Below are 20617 nucleotides of genomic sequence, written 5' to 3'. Positions count from 1 at the left end.
AACAGACATTAATCACTTTTCTTCAGAATTTTACACTTCATGGTGAGGAAACAGGCAATAAAAAACACACCAGCAAGTGTAAAATAGTACAACAACCAGTAGGAAACGGTGTTGAGAAAGAGCAAGAAGAAAAGTGGGTAGTGTTGGTGGGAGGGGATAGTGTTCTTATGGAGCTGTCGTGTTTGTGCTTTCTGGAGGATGGATGCAGCATGGAAACAGGGATCCTGCCTGCTGCTGCTTGTCAACCTACCCTTCACATGTCATCACTATGGCATTTGACAAATGCTGAGCCAATGGGTGAGTCAACATGTTGTTGGGTGAATTCCTCCTTTAACCTATACACTCTTTCCTTACAACAGATTCTTTGTTTGGCACCTAACAAACTTGTTCTTATTGTTGAGTACTGGTCTCATTCCTCTAGAGTGTGATGTGCACAAGAGTAAAACACAGTAAAGAGCTGTGAGATGAGTGAGTTGTACGATATGTTTTCCCCTTAAGAAACACAATAGCTACTAGCTGATCACAGGTGGATTTTGTTTGCTGGGCTAGGCAACTAGTCCCTGTCAACAATAGATACTCTGACTCCTGCCACTGTAAATTCACAATTGTGCTTATGAGTAGTAAATGAAATGCTTTCAGAGTCAACCCTGAAGACAAATTCCTTGGCAAATCAATGTTTAAAATATATTAACTGTTTAATTATTCAAGTTTCAGTGGCACAGATTTCCTTTTAAGATTTTCAATGGGGGCTTGATCAAGGGAATTAAAATATTTATCAATTTTTAGAAAAGTGAGGGAAAAGGCATATAAATACAGATCAAATGAGGTTTTGCAGCAGACTAGATGATGAGTACCAGAGGACTCCACAGCCTGTAGGGTGCTTTGTACAAATGTGTTTTGTCACTGGTTTTTATTTAAAATGTGATCAAGGATGCAGGAGGGAGAAAAAGAGATTCTGTGGGTGGAGATGGGGGTAAGAGAAAGGGATGGGGGGGATGATCAGAATACATTGTTTACATGTATCAAACTGCCAAATAATAAATAAAAATATTTTCAAAATAGCAATGGATAATTTTAAAGCCATTTCCTGGCAGAAAATGTCTGGGTTGTGTGCAGTATTAAGAATTTGCAGTTATTTATAGAGAACCAGTTATCCCAACGCAATACATAACGTTTACTGGACTCCAGTGTGAGTTTATATTCACAATCTTAATTTATCTCCTTGGTCCCCTTTCTCCCTTTGCCTTACTGAGACTATAGAGAAGATTGCATGGCAAGCTTGTTTTTTGTTTGTTTGTTTTGTTTTGGAGACAAGGTATCTCTGTGTAACAGTGTTGGATGTTCTGGAACTCACTTTGTAGACCATTGCTGGGATTAAAGGTGTGAGCCATCATGCCCAGCCAGGATTCTACACTTACAGTAGCAATTTTATAGTCTGTCAGAATCCTAGTCCAGTGTAATAAATTATAGAGAAAAAATTTTATGATAAAATAAATAGGAAAAGACTCTGTAGAAGTTTCCATCTTCTTTCGTTATTAACAAGTAGTCTTTGAAAAAGTCTGCATTGAAATGATACCTTTAGGTGAGGTTCCCCACCCCTTTCCTTCCAGGATGTATGTAAACCAGTCTGGCCTGTAAAATGGCTATACAGACCAGGCAGGTTTTGAACTCATGGAGATTCACCTCTGCCTCTGCCTCTCAAGTACTGGGATTAAAGGTATGCACCAATATGCCTGGACCAACCAAGTATCTTTTAAACCTATTTTTCTTCTAAACTTTAACAAAACCTTATGTTATTTATTAAGTTACAACACCATTTTATATTCCACAAAGAAAGGCATGTACTGACGATGTTGCCTTAAGACAAAGATTCAGAAAATGTTATGTAGCTAAATGCAACTATACTCTTTTTGTTGTTGTTGTTTTGAGACAAGGTTTCTCTGTGTAGCTTTGAAGCCTGTCCTAGATCTCACTGTGTAGACCAGGCTGGCCTTAAACAAATTCAACTATACTCTTTAGAAACAAAATAGTAAAATAGTAAAATTAAGCTTTTTTTTTTTCTTTCTTTTCTTTTCTTTTCTTTTTTTTTTTTTTTTACTCATTTTGCCCATTTTAGGCTGTGGTTTCAGAACTAGCTAGTGGATCGGAGGGCCATTATAAATATTACTTACCAATAACAGAACATTGTTTTCAATGCAGTAGCCACATGAGAAAAAAAAAAATCTCTTCAGCTGCAAAATCTTATTTATTTCCATGTTAGCATACCATCCCTTCAAATGACTATTTGCAAAGACTTTTGCCTGTTGCCAGGAATTCTGATTTACACCTGTAATTACAAAATCAAGGCCAGCCTGGGCAGGTAAAAACACTAAAAAGACCTGTACTTGTCAAAATGAATAATAAGATTGTATCTGGAAGTGTAATAATACAATTGGAAAAGCCACACTAATGCCATAAAATAAATCACTTTAATAATTAATATACATAAATAGTTCATGGTGAAAACAATAAAGTAAAATAAACTCTGTACAACAGCAAATTTACAAAATTTTAAAAATATATTCATTGTCTTACATTCAAATAATGGTGAAAAAAATAATGGCTGTACTTTTTTCCCAAGTGACTTTCCTTTCATATTTTATGAACATACATAATATTACAGTAATTGATGACATTACAGTGCTTAGTCATTTTAAAGAACTGAAATTAAATTCTTACTTAGAAACTAAAAATAAAATAATTAAAATCATCTGCATAACTTTTTTTGAAAAATAAATTAGTCACTTTATATTGAAATTATTGCTCTATTAAAGTGTTTGGGACGTAGTTACATTCATTTCTGGCAATGCTTAGACATTATCTACTATTCCTTTAAGCAAGATGAGATGAGGTGTAAGCTGTTCACCTGAGAAGCAGCTTTTTCTCAGAGAAGAGACAAAGACAAGACAAAACAGAATTAGTTTAAAAGTCCAAGTTGCATATGATACAGATAAAAAAAAATTTTTTATTTAGAAATATCGCTATTAGGCCTTTGAGGTAACACAATCTTTGTATCAAAAGTCATTTTTGAACATGTTACCCTGTGATTTCCATCAAGTTAGTGCTCGCTTCCACTACAGGTCACAGTCCCTATGACAATTCAAAGCGTTCTGTTTTGTCAACCGACTCATCATTTACAGGCTAGAGAGAAATAAATAACCACACCCCCCCCCTCCCTGTGTGACCCGCAGAAGCATCGCCTTTGGCACGCTGGAGGGTAGTTTTGTCCACCTGGCAGCCAGGTGCCAGGAGCCTTTGGCAGAGAGCAAAGTGAAAACAAGCCCGAGGCGGCCGGTAGTGGTATTTCTGAGGCAATTTCTCTGAATTACCTAGAAACCCGGCGACTTAAGCTTAACCAAGTCAGAAAGCATTGGCTTTAGCCAGCAGTCACACTTGGGTGGCATTTTGTTGAAGAGTGAGCTGTCAGCTGTTTTCTCCTCCTGGTCTTACTTTTCTTTTGCCTTTTCCCAGCCTTCGTCTTGTTTGCCTTCTTTTTCTTGTTTTCCTCTTTATACCACGGGCCCCAGACTCCTCCATTGAGACGCGGGTTGCTTCTGGGATCCTTTGGGGGGTACCTGACGGGCACTGCCGTCTTGTTGAACTGCGAGAGTCTCCGCAGCAGCTTCTTCACGATGCCAGGATACCGGCTGGATAGGTCCACCCTCTCGTATGGATCAGCCGTGATGTTGAAAAGCCAGATGCTTTTGCCAGTCGACAAGGTAATCCTCTCATTGTGCCACCGGTTTGGGCCCAGATTGCTGAAAGCCTGAGGGGGAACCCAGTCACTGTAGCCAGGGTTCCCCGTGAGCAGCTTCCAGTGCTGCACCCGGATGGCTGACTGGATTGCAGTGTTCCAGATTCCGTAGCCGGCTGCCCAGGAGCCATTTTTCGCCTTGGTGTAAATGGGGTCGATGTTGTGCAAAATATCCACTCGGGGTGAACGAAGACCTTCACTTATGGTCTCCCAGATATCGTATCCATCTAGCTGAATGTCTTCATCAATCTGCCCTTCAGCCAGTGAAATCAGGGTCGGGTACCAATCTGTGATGTGCACAAGTTCCTTACACACCGTTCCTTTGTTTTTCAGAAGCGGGCTGTGCACAAAACCAACCGCCCGGATGCCCCCTTCCCAATATGTTCCTTTGCTGCCTCTGAGAGGCCAGTTACTTCCTCCTGCTGTGGGCTGTCCACCATTATCTGAGGAGTATATGATAATACTATTGTTATAGAAACCATACCTCTTTAGAGCCAGGGTCACATTGTGGATCGCTTCATCCAAGCAGGAGAGCATGGCTGCATACCTCCTCCTGTTTATGTTGATAATGGATCGGTAGTGTTCAAAATACCTGCCAGGGGCTTGCAGTGGGGAGTGGACAGCTTGGTAAGCGACATATAAGAATATAGGTTTCATGGGGTCATGGGAAGCTAAGATTTGTTGCACTCTCTGAGTATACATCTGCGTTGAATATATGCCATTGTCATAGTCCCAAGCAGCATTATCATTTTCATATAAGTCATAGCCACACATCCCAGGACTGTCACATTTGTAGTGTGTATAGTAATCTCCACTTCCCAGAAGTGAGCCAAAGAAGGTATCGAATCCTCTCTTGGTGGGCATGCATTCTTTCCTGTAAAATCCCAAGTGCCATTTTCCAACCATATGAGTTGAATAGCCGACCTCCTTCAGCTTCTGAGGTAGGGTAGCATTGTCTAGAGGTAGACAGTTGGGTTGGGTGGGTCTGATGATAGAATGCTGGAGTCCGGTGTGGATCTGGTACCTTGGAGGCAAGAGGAAACATCCGGTCAAGGCAGAATAAAAGGGACATTCTCCACACAGGTGATTCTAAAGTCAAATAAAGTTTCTATGAAGGTCAACTCAACCTCAAAATAGGTAGGATCATTTCAGCAGCTCTACTCTGGTTCCAAAATTTTAATTTTGCTTCACGTTAACAGTGGAAGTGCACGTTCAGTACTTTGGAAACTAAGATTTTCACCCCTTATCTCAGTCTTTGTAAAGTCTTTACAACAGAATCGATGACAATAAAGTTTAGTCTTTTAATTACATGACGGAGTGCTACAAGATAGAGAGGGAGGCACAGAAGCAGAATATTATATCTCCCAGTAGCTTCTGAGAGTGTATGTTTCAAAGTAACTCTTATGCTCTAGAACCCAGGCAGAATCAGGCAAAAGTCTCCCGGCAGCCCATCGAACTGTTTTTCACACTTCAGCCAGACCTGTGGGATCTCTGACAAAGGAAGTGGCTTTGGCTGTGGAACAAACCTCAGTGTTTGTAGCCAGAGCTGGAGACAGTTCTTCCGGTTCTCCAGGAAGTAAGTGCTCTCCTGTTTGCCAGTGTCTCTCTGTCCCCATCCATAAATCACTTAGAGTGAAATCTAACAGAGCAAGAGAAACTTTCTGTACTATATTGAAGTGACAAGGAGCTAGTTTCCAGCATTTTCCCAAGAGATTTCCCCTGAGAATTGGGTACTATCATGCTAAACGTGAGGTTCATGTGAATCCACTTAGACCTGTTAATTCATGATACGTTAAAAAGGAATCGACTGAAGTTATTGCATATGCTCAAAATAACTTTCAAAATAGAATGAAAACACAAAGGCTATATTTAGGGTAAATGTGAAGGTATTCTTGGAATCAAATAAATTGCAAAGAGGAAAACTAAGATAGAAAACCCAAACCTGGCCTGGGGAGATAGCTCAGTAGGTAAAATGATGACCTGGGTTTGGAGCCTCAGAAGCCACATAGGAAAAGCTGAGCATGGTGACTTGTGTCTGTAACCCCAGCACTGGTAGGGACAGCAGATCCCTGGAGCTAGCTGGCCAGAAGTCTAGCTGAATCACTGAGCTCCACAAATACATACACATATAGAACTCATAGAACACACACACACACACACACACACACACACACACACACACCAAAAAAGCCTCCCAAACTGAAAACTTCTGTTCATAGTGATATTTTTTATAAGGGCAACATGTAATTTGTACTTTGGGTGAATAGCCCAATTCGTGTTCAAATGCTTAGCAGGCAATGCAACGAAAGTGTGAATTCTTGAGTGTTAATTGTACACGCATGCTGATGAGTTAGCTGTGGTGACCACTTTTCAGTCTGCAAAGCTGCATTTGCATCCACTTTTTCCTCCAGCCATCATTAGCAGTTAGCATTTCACAGCAATCACAGTCACGGGAACTTAAAATAAATACACTCATAAAGACATTTCACAAGTGTTGCTAAACACCCAATCCAGAAGGTGCCATTCATCACTGTTCTTGGTAATTTTGGTCTAGTTTAGGATCTCTAACAATCACTCATCAGATCACTAATTTTGTACATGAACAACTGAGAAGTGACTGCCAACATAAACTTGAAAAAAAAAATTGAAGGGGGAGAAGTCTGTATTTGTAAAACTTTTAGCAACAATTCATGGGGATACATATTAATTAAACAATTATCATGCATAGACCTGGTCCTTGACCTGAATGCCTATTTAATTCCTCAAAAGGTTTAAAATTTTAAGCCTTTGTAATTAAATTGGTTATTTCTCACCTAGTGGTAGAGGCAAAAGGGAATGATGCTTATGAAAACAGTTGACTTGTAGGGCAGTCTGACTGAGTTACCTGGATGCTCCCAGTTGTTATGATACCCATGGCCTTGAGCTTTCAAACTAACCAGTGAAGACTGAGGAATTGATGCATGGGCACAAAGCTACATCCGTGCTTGACAAAGTCAAGAACTTGAACAGGTGGTTAAGACTCAGTATGTACGCCCTCCTCCCTGATGGGTGGCCTTTCAAGACAGCACAATGGTACTCCATGCTGCCATTCACTTAACCATATCCAGGTTATAGACTCTTCGAGGTCAGTGTCCGTCCATGAAAAGGAATGAGAGCAGCCACCGTGCCCAGCTTGGAAGTTGTGTGAGCATCCTGGCCGGGTGGTGGTGGCACATGCCTTTAATCCAGCACTCAGGAGGCAGAGCCAGGCGGATCTCTGTGAGTTCGAGGCCAGCCTGGACTACCAAGTGAGCTCCAGGAAAGGCGCAAAGCTACACAGAGAAACCCTGTCTCGAAAAACCAAAAAAAAAAAAAAAAAAAAAAAAAACAAAAAAAAAACCAAAAACAAAAACAAAACAAAACAAAAAAAGCTTTTAGAAGATGGTGTGGTGTTGGCAGATAAATGGGAGTCCAGGCTCACTAGCGAACTAAGAGGTTTCTGCCTCTCCAGAAAGCAGAATGGTTTCCACGTTGGGAAATTTAGAGCCAATAACACAAAGCTTGCCCAACAGCTCATAGCTAGTGAGAGATTTTTCAGTTTAACTTCTCCATTGGTAGTTCTGAGCCTCAGAACTAATGCAAAGAGTTTGGAGCAGAATGTGGGGCACTGGCAGGTGCTGGACTCTTGACACACCTGAGTTTGGATTATCTGTGAGATTAAGGGCAGACTCTAACCCTCTGATCTTCAGTTTTCTCATCAGAAAGATTGGGTGATGATGTATGTTGGGTGTTGTAGGCCCTAGAAAGGAACATGGAATCTAGGGTGTGGAGAGGAGTTAGTAAATGGTAGCTGTTACTGTTACTACCCAAAAGTGTAGAGTGGTGTGTTAAGACATATTTGTATAAAGTTTAATAGATTGTAGATTTTCCTTCATATGGACAGTTGAACTTAATCCTCCTTAATGCAGTGATGACAAGCCATATTCTGTATCTTCATTTCATGGCTAGGAAAGCAGAGACGTAGAGTTGTGGTATTTTTATGAACCACCTTAACTGCCCACCAGGCTGTGATGCTGATTTTGGAGTAGCATGACTAAGTCTGTTACTCACTCAGTTTTTAAACATTTAGTTACTATGAGTACTTTCTGAAAACATCCAGGAGCAGCAGTCAAAAGTGAAAGATTTGCAAATCAGATACTGAGGCTTATATCTATCACAAAAATATTTGAGAATTTTTTGAAGCAGATAAAATAATGAGCATTTTTTGGCAGAACTCATTTGGGCAAAGACAAGAAGAAAGTCCTGCCTTGATAGCATCCTCTACTTTCCTTCCCACCCACACATGTGTCTTCTTCCCTTTCTAAAGCTTTGCTATTTCCTAGGATGTCATAATCAGGATACTGCTAACAGTGGAGGCAACTTAAAGGTACAAATTCTCCTGCCCTGCGATCAAGTGGAGACAGAAGCAATGCCTGCCAACTATATGGAAGCAAGCTGCTGCTTCTCTTTGTTCCTTGTCTGATCAAAAATGTTGGTAGATTGTTTTAAGTCAGGCAAGGAAGGGATGGAATCTGAGATGAGCTTGCCTGAGTATTTGCGGGTGAACTTGGCTTTCACTTGACAGCAGCAACTATCTGGAAGACAAGCTGGATAATTTCAAAATATACCATCAAATTCTGAGTGAATGAAAAGTAGTTTCTTTCTTCCTTTGATCTCAACTCATTGAGTGATGAGCCTAAAAGACACCCTGTTCACCAAGTGATCAAAGTTAATGTGATTAATTAGGTGACAAACTGGAACTGTGTGGGATAATACAGAACTGGAGGAAGCTCTGGGAAGAAAAAAGCATAGGCTCTAAGTCATTACAACCAAAGCTATGGGACATGAACTTAATGCAAGATCATGTAGTTCAAAGAAGGATCCCAAAGGAGTGCTTCTGGTTTGAAAGGAATTAAGGGATGATGATGATCAGATGAAACATGTGATCCTGAAATGCAGTGGGCATAATCCGGGAGCTGGAAGAGCTAAAACGAGTCTCAGGAGTAGTTGAGAAGAACTATGTTGATTTCTGAATTTGATGGATGTTTGTGTCTAATAACAAAGAAAAATCCTCATTTCTAGGAAAGACAGAGTATGATAAAGGGGAGGTTGGGCTGTAGTATATGAGGGATGGTGAATCCCCTGCTGGCAAGTAACTTTTAATTTGGTTCAAGAAAAAACATTTCTGGCTATCCCTGCAATTTTTCTACAATTATGAGATGGATTAAAGTATAATAAAATTATGCAAAAATAATTATGATAAATGAAAAATATTTCTGTTAAAATTTCAATTAGTTTAATGACTATAAATGAATCCAAGGAATTTGATCCCGTTAACTATAAATTCAATAAACAAAAAGAAAAAATGTAATAATGAAAAAGAAAAATAAGATTTAAAATGCTAATAAGAAAATACATTACATTAAGGCAGTATGTAAATTCTGAGAAATAATATTCCACCCTGTGGAATTTATGTTAATCAGAAAATAAAGAGAAATCTGTTCACTATTGAAGCATGTGCCTCAATTTATATAAATGCGTATTCATATATTATTATAAAACAAAACCTAAATAAAAGTTTAAGATGAGAAAAAAACTGAGAAATGGAAGGAGACACCATAAGATGGGAAGATCTCCCATGCTCATGAATCAGTAGGATTAATATTGTGAAGTGGCTATCCTGTCAGAAGCAACCTACAGATCCAATGAATTCTCCATCAAAAATCCAACACACTTCTTCACAGAAATTGAAAAAACAAAATTCAATTTCATATGGAAATACAAAAATGCAGAATAGCTTAAACATCCTGAATAGTAAAATAACACTGGAAGTCTCACCATCCCAGATTTCAACTTGTATTACAGAGTTTTGTTGGTAAGAATAGTGTGGTATTGTCATAAAACAGACACATTGATCAATGGAATCAAAGTCCCTGATGTAAGTCATACATACTTATGGATTCCTGAGTTTTTTTAATATAAAAAAGCCATAAATACACAGTGGAAAAAGACAGAATATTCATAAATGGTGCTGTCAAACTGGATGGCCGAATGTAGAAGAATCCAAGTAGATCCATGTTTATCACCCTGTGCAAAACTCAACTCCAAATGTATCAAAGACCTCAACATAAGGCCAGATACACTGAATCTGATAGAAGAGAAAGTGGGGAATAGTCTTGAGCTCATTGGCTCAGGAAAAGACTTTCTTAACAGACATAATTAGCACAGGCACTAAGAACAACAATTAATACATGATGTTCTATGCTCATTGTCATATGCAGATGTTAGCTTTTAAATCTTGGGTGTGTGTGCTGCAACCTGAACAACCACAGAAGATAGGTACTGAATAAGGGAACAGGGGGAAAAGAGGATCTCCCAAAGAAGGAGAAAAAGAATTTAGTGTTATGGAGAGATAAAGAGGAAACTAGAATAGGAGGATCAAATGAGGATGGTGATGGAAGAGCAGTGTAAAGGAACAAATATGGGGAAGGAGAACTAACACTAAAAGCCCTTTGAAAAACCATATGGAAACCTACTATGGTAGAAGCACCTAATCTATATGCATATATGAAAATAATCTAAATGGATTCACCATATAATGAGGGAGACAATGCATCTTATTCCACCAAGTAACACCTCCAGTGCCAAGAATGGGTTTGCATCCTGTTGAGTCATTGGCCAAAGTGGTTCCATGGACTGCCCAAACATCACAGGCTATATTGTCAAGCCTATTGGTTGCTCTCTAGAAGCTGATGCTAAGGCCCTGTTGTTGAATACAATACTTCTTTATGTTGTCAACCACAGAGAAAGTCAAGCTGCTTACTAACAGATGCTTTACCCTTACTGACAAGTGTTCATGGTTCCGAAGGGACTGCATGTTACTGGAAGAGAAAGGCAATCATCACTGTCTCCCAGCTACAAACTCTGTGACCTACTGCAGTGATCTATCTTGAAGATATACTGGTATAATAGTGACACAAACATTATGAGAATAACCAACTGCCCTTTGACTGTATTTAAGGTCCGGTCCATGTGATAGAATGCATGCCTGACATTGCTAAAGTGGCCGAGAATCTGAAACTAGGTAGATCATGAAACTATTAGGGAAAACTTAATACTATTATTTTGATTAAAAAAAAACATAGCAATAAAATGATTCCTAATGACATTACTATTCCCATAGATCAGTGCCTTTTTTAGCCTTCATCAGAGAAGTTTCTCCTTTCAGTAGATGGTGTGTGTGATTGTGTGTGTGTGTGATTGTGTGTATGATGTGTGTTAAAATATCATTATGTTGTTTTGTGTTAATTGCGATTAGTATATAAATGTGGGTTCTTCATAGATTATACTTTGAATATGCATCACCTTTGTTAAAAATACAGAAAAAAGCCTCTTGAAATATAGTTGACTTTTCTTGTCTGGCTGCCATATGAAGAAAACTTGATATGACATGAGTGGACCTGGCATTGAGCCAATTCTGTTAAAGACAGTTGCCATCACTTTGCTGCTAATTTAAAATAAACACGCTAAACAAGTGTTTCAGCTTGGCAGAAGAACATATATGAGGAAGTTTACAATCTTTAAAAATGTTAATTTGTATCACTGGGTATTAGACATTATAATTCAAAGAGAATTCATTTTTATCTGAAAATATAGGCTCAAATATCATGTTTTAAACTAATTGCACATTTAATGTACATTTACTAATGGAGTATAAAATGAATACTAATAGTTCTGTGAAGATTATAAAGTCCAGAAGTACAAAGTAAGCCACTCACTCAGTGCAAATTGATTTCAATAGGAAGGAAACAGACACAGGAGATTATAGTTCATAAAACAAGTAACAGATACTCAGAATGTTCAAAACATAATTAATATTGTGTATTGAAACGTATTCATTTATCACTTGCTTTCAGGAGACTCTGCAGTCTCACAGAATAATTCTATTTATAGGCCTTAATTTCATCTTTCAGTTAATTATACCCTGGAGGGTGGTGCAGCTGGGTGGGGGCTATAACGAGAGAAAGACTAATTTTTCATCTGGTGAATGAATGGATAAATTACTCACTTAACACTCATTTTCCTACTATCTTGCAGACACAGTGCTTACTTTAGGGGCCACAAAAATAATTAAAATGATCTCTGCTCTCAAGATATTCAGTCTAGTGGATGAGACCAAAAGCAATTAGAAGACCATCCCATTAGCAGCAGGCACCCCAGCAGACAGTCAAAGACTCCCATAAGTGTTTACAGGCAGGATTAGAGGACCACTCATCAGGGACCACGTTTAGAAATTTAGTGCAATCTTTGGAGTATCTTGGAGATGCTGACCAAAGGCAAGTATTACAAGCATTTGAAAGAATACCATAAGGCCCCTGGTCAGGGGAACCAGAATTAAGACTGTTCATTCAAAATGAAGCATCATCCAGGTGGGGGCTGAAGGGAAGATGAAGAATGTTCCAGTAACTGGAGTAGAATGTTCAAGCTGAAAGGTATGGAAGTGTGGCCCTTCATTGATGAATCACTTAGAATGTAAAGGATTCACTCATGTCTTGATGGGACCATTGCTCCATAGAGGAAGGAAGCTGCTCAGTGACACAGACTGTATTGTAGTACAGAGCAAACTAAGGATTTCATGTAAGTCATAGGCAGGCACAGGAGTGCTGTTCAAAAACAGAACGCACAACAAAACCTCTGCATGAGAAAACTCACTCAGGTGGTCGTGAGGACGGATTCTAGCGAAACAAGACATAATTGTGGGTATTCACTCTAGTCTAAGAGATAAACCATGATGGCAAAACCTGAGATTAGTTAAGTGAAGGTAAGATACAACATTTGAGTTTATAATAGACACTTGATAGGGATATGAACTCTGGGTAGGAGAGAGGGAGACACAGTGTTCAAAGAGAGTACACACGGGGTGTGAGGAGGTTTCTACACTGAGTTGTGCAACTCAGGAAGAGACATAGGCATAAAAGGGAGGGTGGTGAATCCTGGTTTGTGTTGATAGAAGTACTTAGAAGAGGATATTCGCCTCAGATGTAATACTGAAGCAGGGGAGATTTGAGACTCATTAGCTTGCAGGCAGTAGTTTCATTAGACCACGTAAAGACAGACTGGAAACAAGAGCCAAAGTGGGATCCCAGAAAACACCCCAGTTTGGGAGAAAAGCAAGAAGTACTAGCAAAAGGCTGAGATGAAACAGCAACTCTGGACTAGAGCAGCAGAGCAGAAATCAGGGATGGTGAGGGCTGAAAAGCATCAACAAGATGCGATGCAGACATATTTTAAGAGCAATTGGAAGAAACACAGAAGCAGGGAGGGACTCCATGTTTTGTGAGTGAACACGCAGATGGGAAGCAGAAATGTGGATTGTGAACATGGACACTATTTCCAGAGGTGGGGATGTGAGTGCTGATGGAGAAAAGTGTATGTACCGCCAAGTGAGAGAAAAGTGGCTGAAGAAGAGTGACTATTGTATCATAAAATGTTTATGACAAAATTGTTTAGGTTCCATGAGGGTAAGGTCTTTGTTCACTACTATATCTATACCACTTAAAAACTGTGTGAGGTCCATACATAATACATGTTTTAAAAAATTGTTAAATGAATGAATATCACAGCATATTCATAAAAGAAAAATAAGTGAGACTATGTGGAACTATTAAAGATGATTGTTTCTATGGAAATAACAATTGTAGGAAAAGATACTTTATTTTTTGCTTTATAAACTGATAAACTTATATATGTGCAATTTAGATGATTGCATTAAAATTAGCCTTTTCTACTCAGACTATGTAACTCTTGTTAAGGGAACAGATGAATTTAAAATTAAAAAAAATATGAATTACAAATAAATTAATAATCATTCATATCATCATTAATGTTGTTGCTAGTAGGAGCATTGACTCTGAAGAAGACCTTTAGATCAAAGAAGGATGCAGTGAGCTGAATAGACTGTACTGTTCCCTTCAACTCAGAGAACATCAGCCCTTCGCTAAACAACTGAATCCAGTCAACCTTGCAAATAACATTAAAATTCCTGTCTGTGGATGATCTTTCTTGGTCATCAAATCCTGCTGTTTGTCCTTGCAGTTGCCTCACTGATCCCCAATTGGTTAACATCTATGACAATTATTGTTCTACGCTAAATGCAGTTTTCCTTGTGGAAACGGGGCTACAAATTGCACGCTAAGTGGCTCGTTTTTACAAACAATTTCCATCAAAAGGAAGATTTGTCTCTCTCACATTCTCTTTTAGGGAAGGGAATTCATCCCTTTGAAACTTAGATTTTATGTTTTTGGGAACATTCCACGCAACCCAGGCTGGTCTCCTGTACCGTCTTCCAAGTGCTACAATTAGTGCTGCTTCACAACGCAAAGCTCTGTGTACCTACAGTTTAATAATTAAGATTTCACGTGGAATTTCTAAACTGCCACATCTACCAATGTGAATACCCTTTTATGTGATTAATGGATTCTTCATATGATAAATAATTTTCAGGTCAAATTTTGAGAAGCAGCGCTGTGGGCACATTTAAAATTCTCTAATTTATGGACCCATTGTAAAGACACAAATATCCCATAAGACAGTGTATCCATACTTCAAAGTAAAATTTATATTTTTCTTCTGTTCGCAATATTACCACAGAATACTATTAAATGAGTTTAAAACTTTTCATGTTAAGTCTCTTTATTCAAAATAGAAAATATACTTAATATTAAATGTTGAACTATGCCTGACATTAGTAACTATGCCCTAGAAACAAGCCATGTTACAGAAAATATCCCTAATAATACCTTTGTAACAGTAGTTAGAATCTCACAATAAAATATAGTCCCTGGGAAAATTTAAAATTCTTTCAACTAATTTGAAAGTATTACCTCTCTCTTTTATATGAATCAATCTATAAAGATTAACTTTTTCCTCTATAGTCACAATTGCCATACTTAAGAAACATAAGATTTTTTTTGTAGTTATGCCTTTTCTCCCTTTTTGTGTAGTGTATGTACTTGTTCACATATGTGCATGTGTGCACCTATGCATTCATGCATGTGGAGGCCAGAGATTGAATATGAGTATCTTCCTCTGTTGCTCTCCATTTTATGTTTGGAGACAGAGTCTCTCACTGAAGGTGGAGCTCATCCATTCAGACAAGCTGGTTGGGCAATGAATTTCAAAGATCCTCCTGTCTTTGCCTGCCCCATCTGTTCCAGACCTATGATTAGAGATGGGCTACCACCCCTGGCCATTAGGGATTTAATGTGGGTCTTGACAGTCCTAATTCAGGCATTCCATGTTTGAGCAGCAAGTGCTTTTCCAAATCAGCCTTCTCCCCAAGCCTGGCAGTTACGTGATTTTGAAAAAAATTCAAGTTATGAAGAGTTTCAGATTTATGTCTACTTAGTGATTCTGTAGCTATTAACCCAACAAAAAGTTCCATTCATGAACAGAATGTTTCCTTTTAGCTGTGTCAAGCAAGTGAGTGTCTTTGCTCCTGGATTAGACTGACAATATGAAAGTATCTCATTTCAAACTCATGTGGAACACATTTGTGTCTCAACTCTAAGGCATGTGAAATAAATTGAAACTTAAGATGGCAGTTTCCAGAAAAACCCCTACTACTTAATTTAATAGAAACTGTATTTCTTTAGCATTCAAACATGCTGGGTACTGTAGTCCAGGTGATGGTATTGGTGGGCACAAAGCATCATGAGGATTTAGGACAAGCAACTCTATAGGAAATGTTGTGATATACTAAGCCTCAAAAGTAGGAATATCTTTATGAAATGAAGCTGAGCTAATAATACAATTGTTTATTCATCATTTCAGCTGCTTTTCTTCACTTCATTTTTAGCTTATTACTTTCGAAGGATGTTTATAATTATACTGTGAAGCAGTTTCAGCTCACAATGAAGAAAAATGTTGAGTAATTCATATTAATTGCTGTAACTGGATCTCATGGCTGGCATGGCTCATATAGGTATACTAAAATAAGATATAGACACTATTTAACAAATATTAGGTTTCTTTAAAATTTGAAGTCGTAGGCTTTAATGTACTTGCAATATTGGCCTTTTATTAGTATATTTTCTAAATTCTAACAATGACAATTATTGACTTTGTTAAATTCAAACACTGAGCCACTTTGTATTTTTACAATTTTTGAACTTAAAATATAATCACAACATTTCACTTTCCCTTTTCCTCACTCAAACACCTCCCACTACTCCCATGGATTCCTATCAAATTATGGACATTTTTCTTTAATCAATACTGTTTTATACACATGCGTGCATACACACACACACGTGTGCTCACATGGACATATGCATGTGTATGTGTGCACATAAATGTATAAATATATACAACTTCTCAATCTGTTTAGTGTTACTTGTCTATATATGATTTCAGGGCTCACCAATTGTTACTGGATTAAGAATTAGGGATTTCATCCTTGTAGAAAACTGGGTCTACAGCACTAGACCATTTCTTAAAAGCTTAGGATTTATAATTAACATGTGATATTATGAAGCAATTCACATAGGCAGAGAAATATGGAATTAATATATAATAAAATATTGAACTTTATACGTAGCTTTAAATGAAACTAGAAAATTAGCATAGTAAAATGTATTTTCCCCTGATATTTATCATAAATTATTGTCCCTACACGTCCACTACAAAAGAATAGCTATTACTGCTTTGACTTTGTATAGCAAGTTTTCTTTTCATTTAGCTTTTTCCTTTATGTAGTTCAGTATTTTGTTACATCTAGCTCTTAAGATTTTAAGCATATGAGATAATTTCTAGTGGTAAGAACCAAATTTAGACTCAGAAAGAAAAACATACCTAGATGATCTCTGATAGATAAGTCTACTGCCTTAAACACCCTGGGAGTGAGAAACTCCCCACCCAACTTTATTCTCACAGACAGACACCTCCATCTCAGGCTGCAGGGAAAAGAGTCTCTGCCTTTTTTAAATCACAGAATGTATCAGCCAATATGGTGATGTTAAGAAAAGCCTAAGATGGGTTGGTGATGAGTGTAAAGCCTGTGTGGGCTACATGGCCTAAAAGAAAATACAAAACTAAAAAGAAGGAAGGAAGGGAATGAGGAGGGAAGGAGGGAAAGAGAAGAGAGAGAGGAAGAGAGAGAGGAAGAAAAGTCCAGAAGAGGAGCCAAAGGTGCAGGCTTGGATCTTGTTCTCAGATAAGCTGAAACCTTGGTCAAGTAGGCTACCCTGAACCTCAGCACCCCTTTGTAAAGTAGACAGTAATAATACCCTAACTTCACAAGGATTTTTTTTTGTGAGGTGTACAATTAAATAAAATAGAATATTTAAAGCATATTGCATTTTATAAAATTTTAGACAATGGGAGTTAATAACCATGTTCCTACATATTTTTTTTATTTCTTCTCTCATGTATTACATCCCCTCCCTCCTCCTTTCTCAGTCCCTCCCCTCCATCTATTCTTCCTCCTTTTCCTTCAGAAAAGGACAATCATCCCAGGGATATCAACCAAACATGACATATCAAGTTGCAATAAGACTAGTCTCCTTCCCTAGGTCAGTCCCACACAGGCTCCCTGGTTGTCGATTCAGTCTCTGTGAGCCCCTGTGAGCTCAGGTTAGTTGAATCTGTGGATTTTCTTGTGGTGTCCTTGACCTCTTTGGCTTCTACAATCCTTCCTCCCCCAGTCTTCCTCAGGATTTCCCAACCTCTGCCTAATGTGGGTGTGGATCTCTGCATCTGCTCCTATCAGTTGCTGAATGAGGCCTCTCTGATGGTGGCTGGGCCAGGCATCGATCTATGAGTATACAGAACATCGTTAGGCATTATTGGCTTTTTTTTTTTTTTTTTTTTTTTTTTTTTTTGGCTGGTTGTGTTTGACTCTATGTTAGCTCTCTAGGCTACTCAGCCTCTCGTTCCTGCCATCCAGGCAGTGTCAGACATGGGCTCCCTGCCACGGTGTGGATCTCAGGTTGGACAGTCATGGATTGGCTGCCCCCACAATTTCTGCACCACCATTTCCTCCTTACCCATCATCCCTTAGGTCCCTGCTCTTCCCTGTTTATTGAGTGCAAATGGAGAAGCTCAAACTAGAGTGAAGCAAAGCTTGGAGCTGGCACTTAAAGCTGCTTTAGGGCAGGAGGCATGGTGCATTGCCCATTTGCCTTCCTTTTTCCTGGTAGGTTGGAATTTGCCAGCGTCACAGAGTTGCTTTGTTATTCTCTCTTTCACTGGACTGATGTGTCAGTCCCTTTAGATGTCTGTGAAGGAGTGCAAAGAGATAATCCCCACCTAGAACATGGAAAGCCATGCTTCTTGCCAATTGCTCAGATTTATTTTTACAAAACAATAAATATTCTGAAAGAAGACAGTTTGCGAAAACGAGGATAGGTATTGACTCTATAGGAATATTTACGATATGTTGTTATAGTTACCTATAAACAAAAGCCTACTCACTTGTTCTTGCCTGAGTTAGACTTTCCAGTGTTAAGATGTTAACATTTTGATGCATTCTGAAACGGAGGCAAATTTGTTTCTGAAATTTCTCTTTGGAGTGTTTTATTATGGTGTTTAGTGTATATAGTAGAGGAAATAAAGGTTTGGTAGATAATTTGTGCTGGGGTATTGTTTTTTTTTTTTTTTTTTTGTCACTACAGATAGGATTTACAATATTCTACAGAGAGTGCGTGCACGTCCCTGGGAAGACAGAGCCACTGCTGATCAGAGGAGTCTCATGAGAGGCACCTGTGGCGTCCAGTGCAGTGGTGTCCCCTCTGTGGTGCTGCTTTGCTGTCCCTCTCCTGCACCAGCGAGAGCAATCATTCATGCGCACTCTTCTTCTGGCCACCTCCCCTTAACATTCCTGGTGTCATCCCAATACCGTCCATCCCCATGAACTTTTGAGTACAGTCTTTTCTGATGTGTCTTGCTATTAGGTTCCAAGACAGAGATTCTCAAAAGTAGCTTAATTATAATTGATGTTAACATAAATTAAAATGCTCATAAAGGAATGAGAACTAAAATCATAAAAGCTGTATTAATGTAGTTCTTATATGTTATTCACAGCTCTGTTGGCTACTAAGGTATTAAGTGAACTGAGCTACTAATGGTAAATTGTGCTTTTCCTGTTATTATTTACCACTATATCATTGCAGTATTCAGTGTGACTGATATATGCTTATCAGTCACACTGAAATTCCAGTCCACATCTTTTTTTCTTAGATATATTTTACTTTGAAATTAGCCTGTAAAAATTATGTTGCTGAAAACACAAATGGAAAATTCTTTTCTATTTTTCCATTTTCTCATTTTCACAAAATGAGGCAACACACATTTCTCACTGGACAATCAGTGTTAAAAGAGTTAATAATATATTAGATATACATTGGAAACACAATATCAGTCAATTACAGGTTCAGCAGGGTAATCAGAATTATGGCAGTTTTAACACACTTTTTCTAGCCTGTTGCTTGTTATCTGGTCTTGACTAATAGAAATATATGAGATTCTAAAACATATTTACTTAATTGCTTGTGTGTGTGTGTGTGTGTGTGTGTGTGTGTGTGAGAGAGAGAGAGAGAGAGAGAGAGAGAGAGAGAGAGAGAGAGAGAGAGAGAGAGGGAGATATCAGAGGACATCTCTGGGAAGTCCTGTCCTACTACCTTGTGGTATGCAGGGACTGAACTCACATTGTTAGGCCAGTAAGCACCTATTGAATTGTCCTGCTGACTCAGTAAGATGGTTAAGGGAACCCCAATTTACCAACTTTAGAGGAAAAAAACCCAAAACAAACAAACAAAAATCCCCCCAAACCCCAAAACAACAACCAAAAAATGATAGCCGTATTATCTGAAAACATGACATAAACCTGTCTTCCTTTTATGACTGCAGACCTCAATATGGCTGAATTTTCTGCTTAGGCTTAAACAGAAACACCAGATAGTAAAGAGAAATCCAGTTACCTTCAACTAATGTTGGGATAAAGAGCTGAAAAATGACGCATGCCACTGCTCTCCTCATCCCCCAGCCTTTGCTTTGTAGACTGTGCCAGATGCACAGCAGGTCTTATTTCCTGTTTTCATGTCTATTCTGGTGGAAACCAATTAATATGTAGAACTCCCAGTCACATGTTGTTTGGGATCTCTGATGATGAGCATGCAGAGGGTCCTGAGGCTAGAGCTGGTGTTCTGAATACAATGTGATGAAAAGGTTTTGAATAGATGTGTCAAACAATGACAATGGGCTGAACATTCTTACTTAAATTATAAAGCTCTCCATTTCAAGCCTAAGTGACAATATTAGGGAACAGCATTTTTCAATCATCAGGGAATGGAGTTTGGGGTGAACATTCTAAGACAGAATCCATTCTGCCTCTGTAACAGAATGAAAAACAATATTTCAAAAGTGAAAAGAGCATGTGGATTTTTTTTCATAACTCATATCTACATTGAAAATCTATATTTCTTCCTTTAGTTTCTAGAAGAGCTGGCCCTAGTTTTTATGAAAAGTTAAAAATAAATAAAGAGAACCATTTTTTTTTTCCATCTGAGCTGCACTGAAGCCGAGGGATGTCTAGTTTTAGACCAGGAGATGAGGTTCCTTCTGCTGAGATCAAGGGTGCAACTGCAAAGGCAGCTAATGGGACTATTAGCCTCTAGCAATGAGCAGAAATCCCCCTGAGAGGCTGCTGGACTGAGGGCAGTTGAGACTAACTGTAAATAGATCAAATAAAGTGGCTATGAGGTTCCAGGCAGAACCTTGGGCAAGCTTCTTCTCAGTGTATACAATGGG

At 38.6% G+C, this 20617-nt stretch overlaps 1 protein-coding gene across 1 annotated transcript in view; it reads right to left on the bottom strand.

The window, feature by feature from the left end:
• Positions 1-2984: 2984 nt before the first annotated feature.
• The window catches only part of Arsj (arylsulfatase family member J), a 77331-nt gene continuing 59698 nt past the window's right edge, over positions 2985-20617 (bottom strand). Inside the window, exon 2 of the mRNA XM_028856013.2 lies at positions 2985-4817. Coding sequence (XP_028711846.1) covers positions 3416-4817 — 1402 coding nt within the window. The 3' untranslated portion in view covers positions 2985-3415. The remainder of the gene's footprint in view (positions 4818-20617) is intronic.

Source organism: Peromyscus leucopus, chromosome 6 (assembly GCF_004664715.2).
Source record: "Peromyscus leucopus breed LL Stock chromosome 6, UCI_PerLeu_2.1, whole genome shotgun sequence".
NCBI lineage: Eukaryota > Metazoa > Chordata > Mammalia > Rodentia > Cricetidae > Peromyscus > Peromyscus leucopus.
This window is presented reverse-complemented; position numbering and strand designations above follow the sequence as displayed.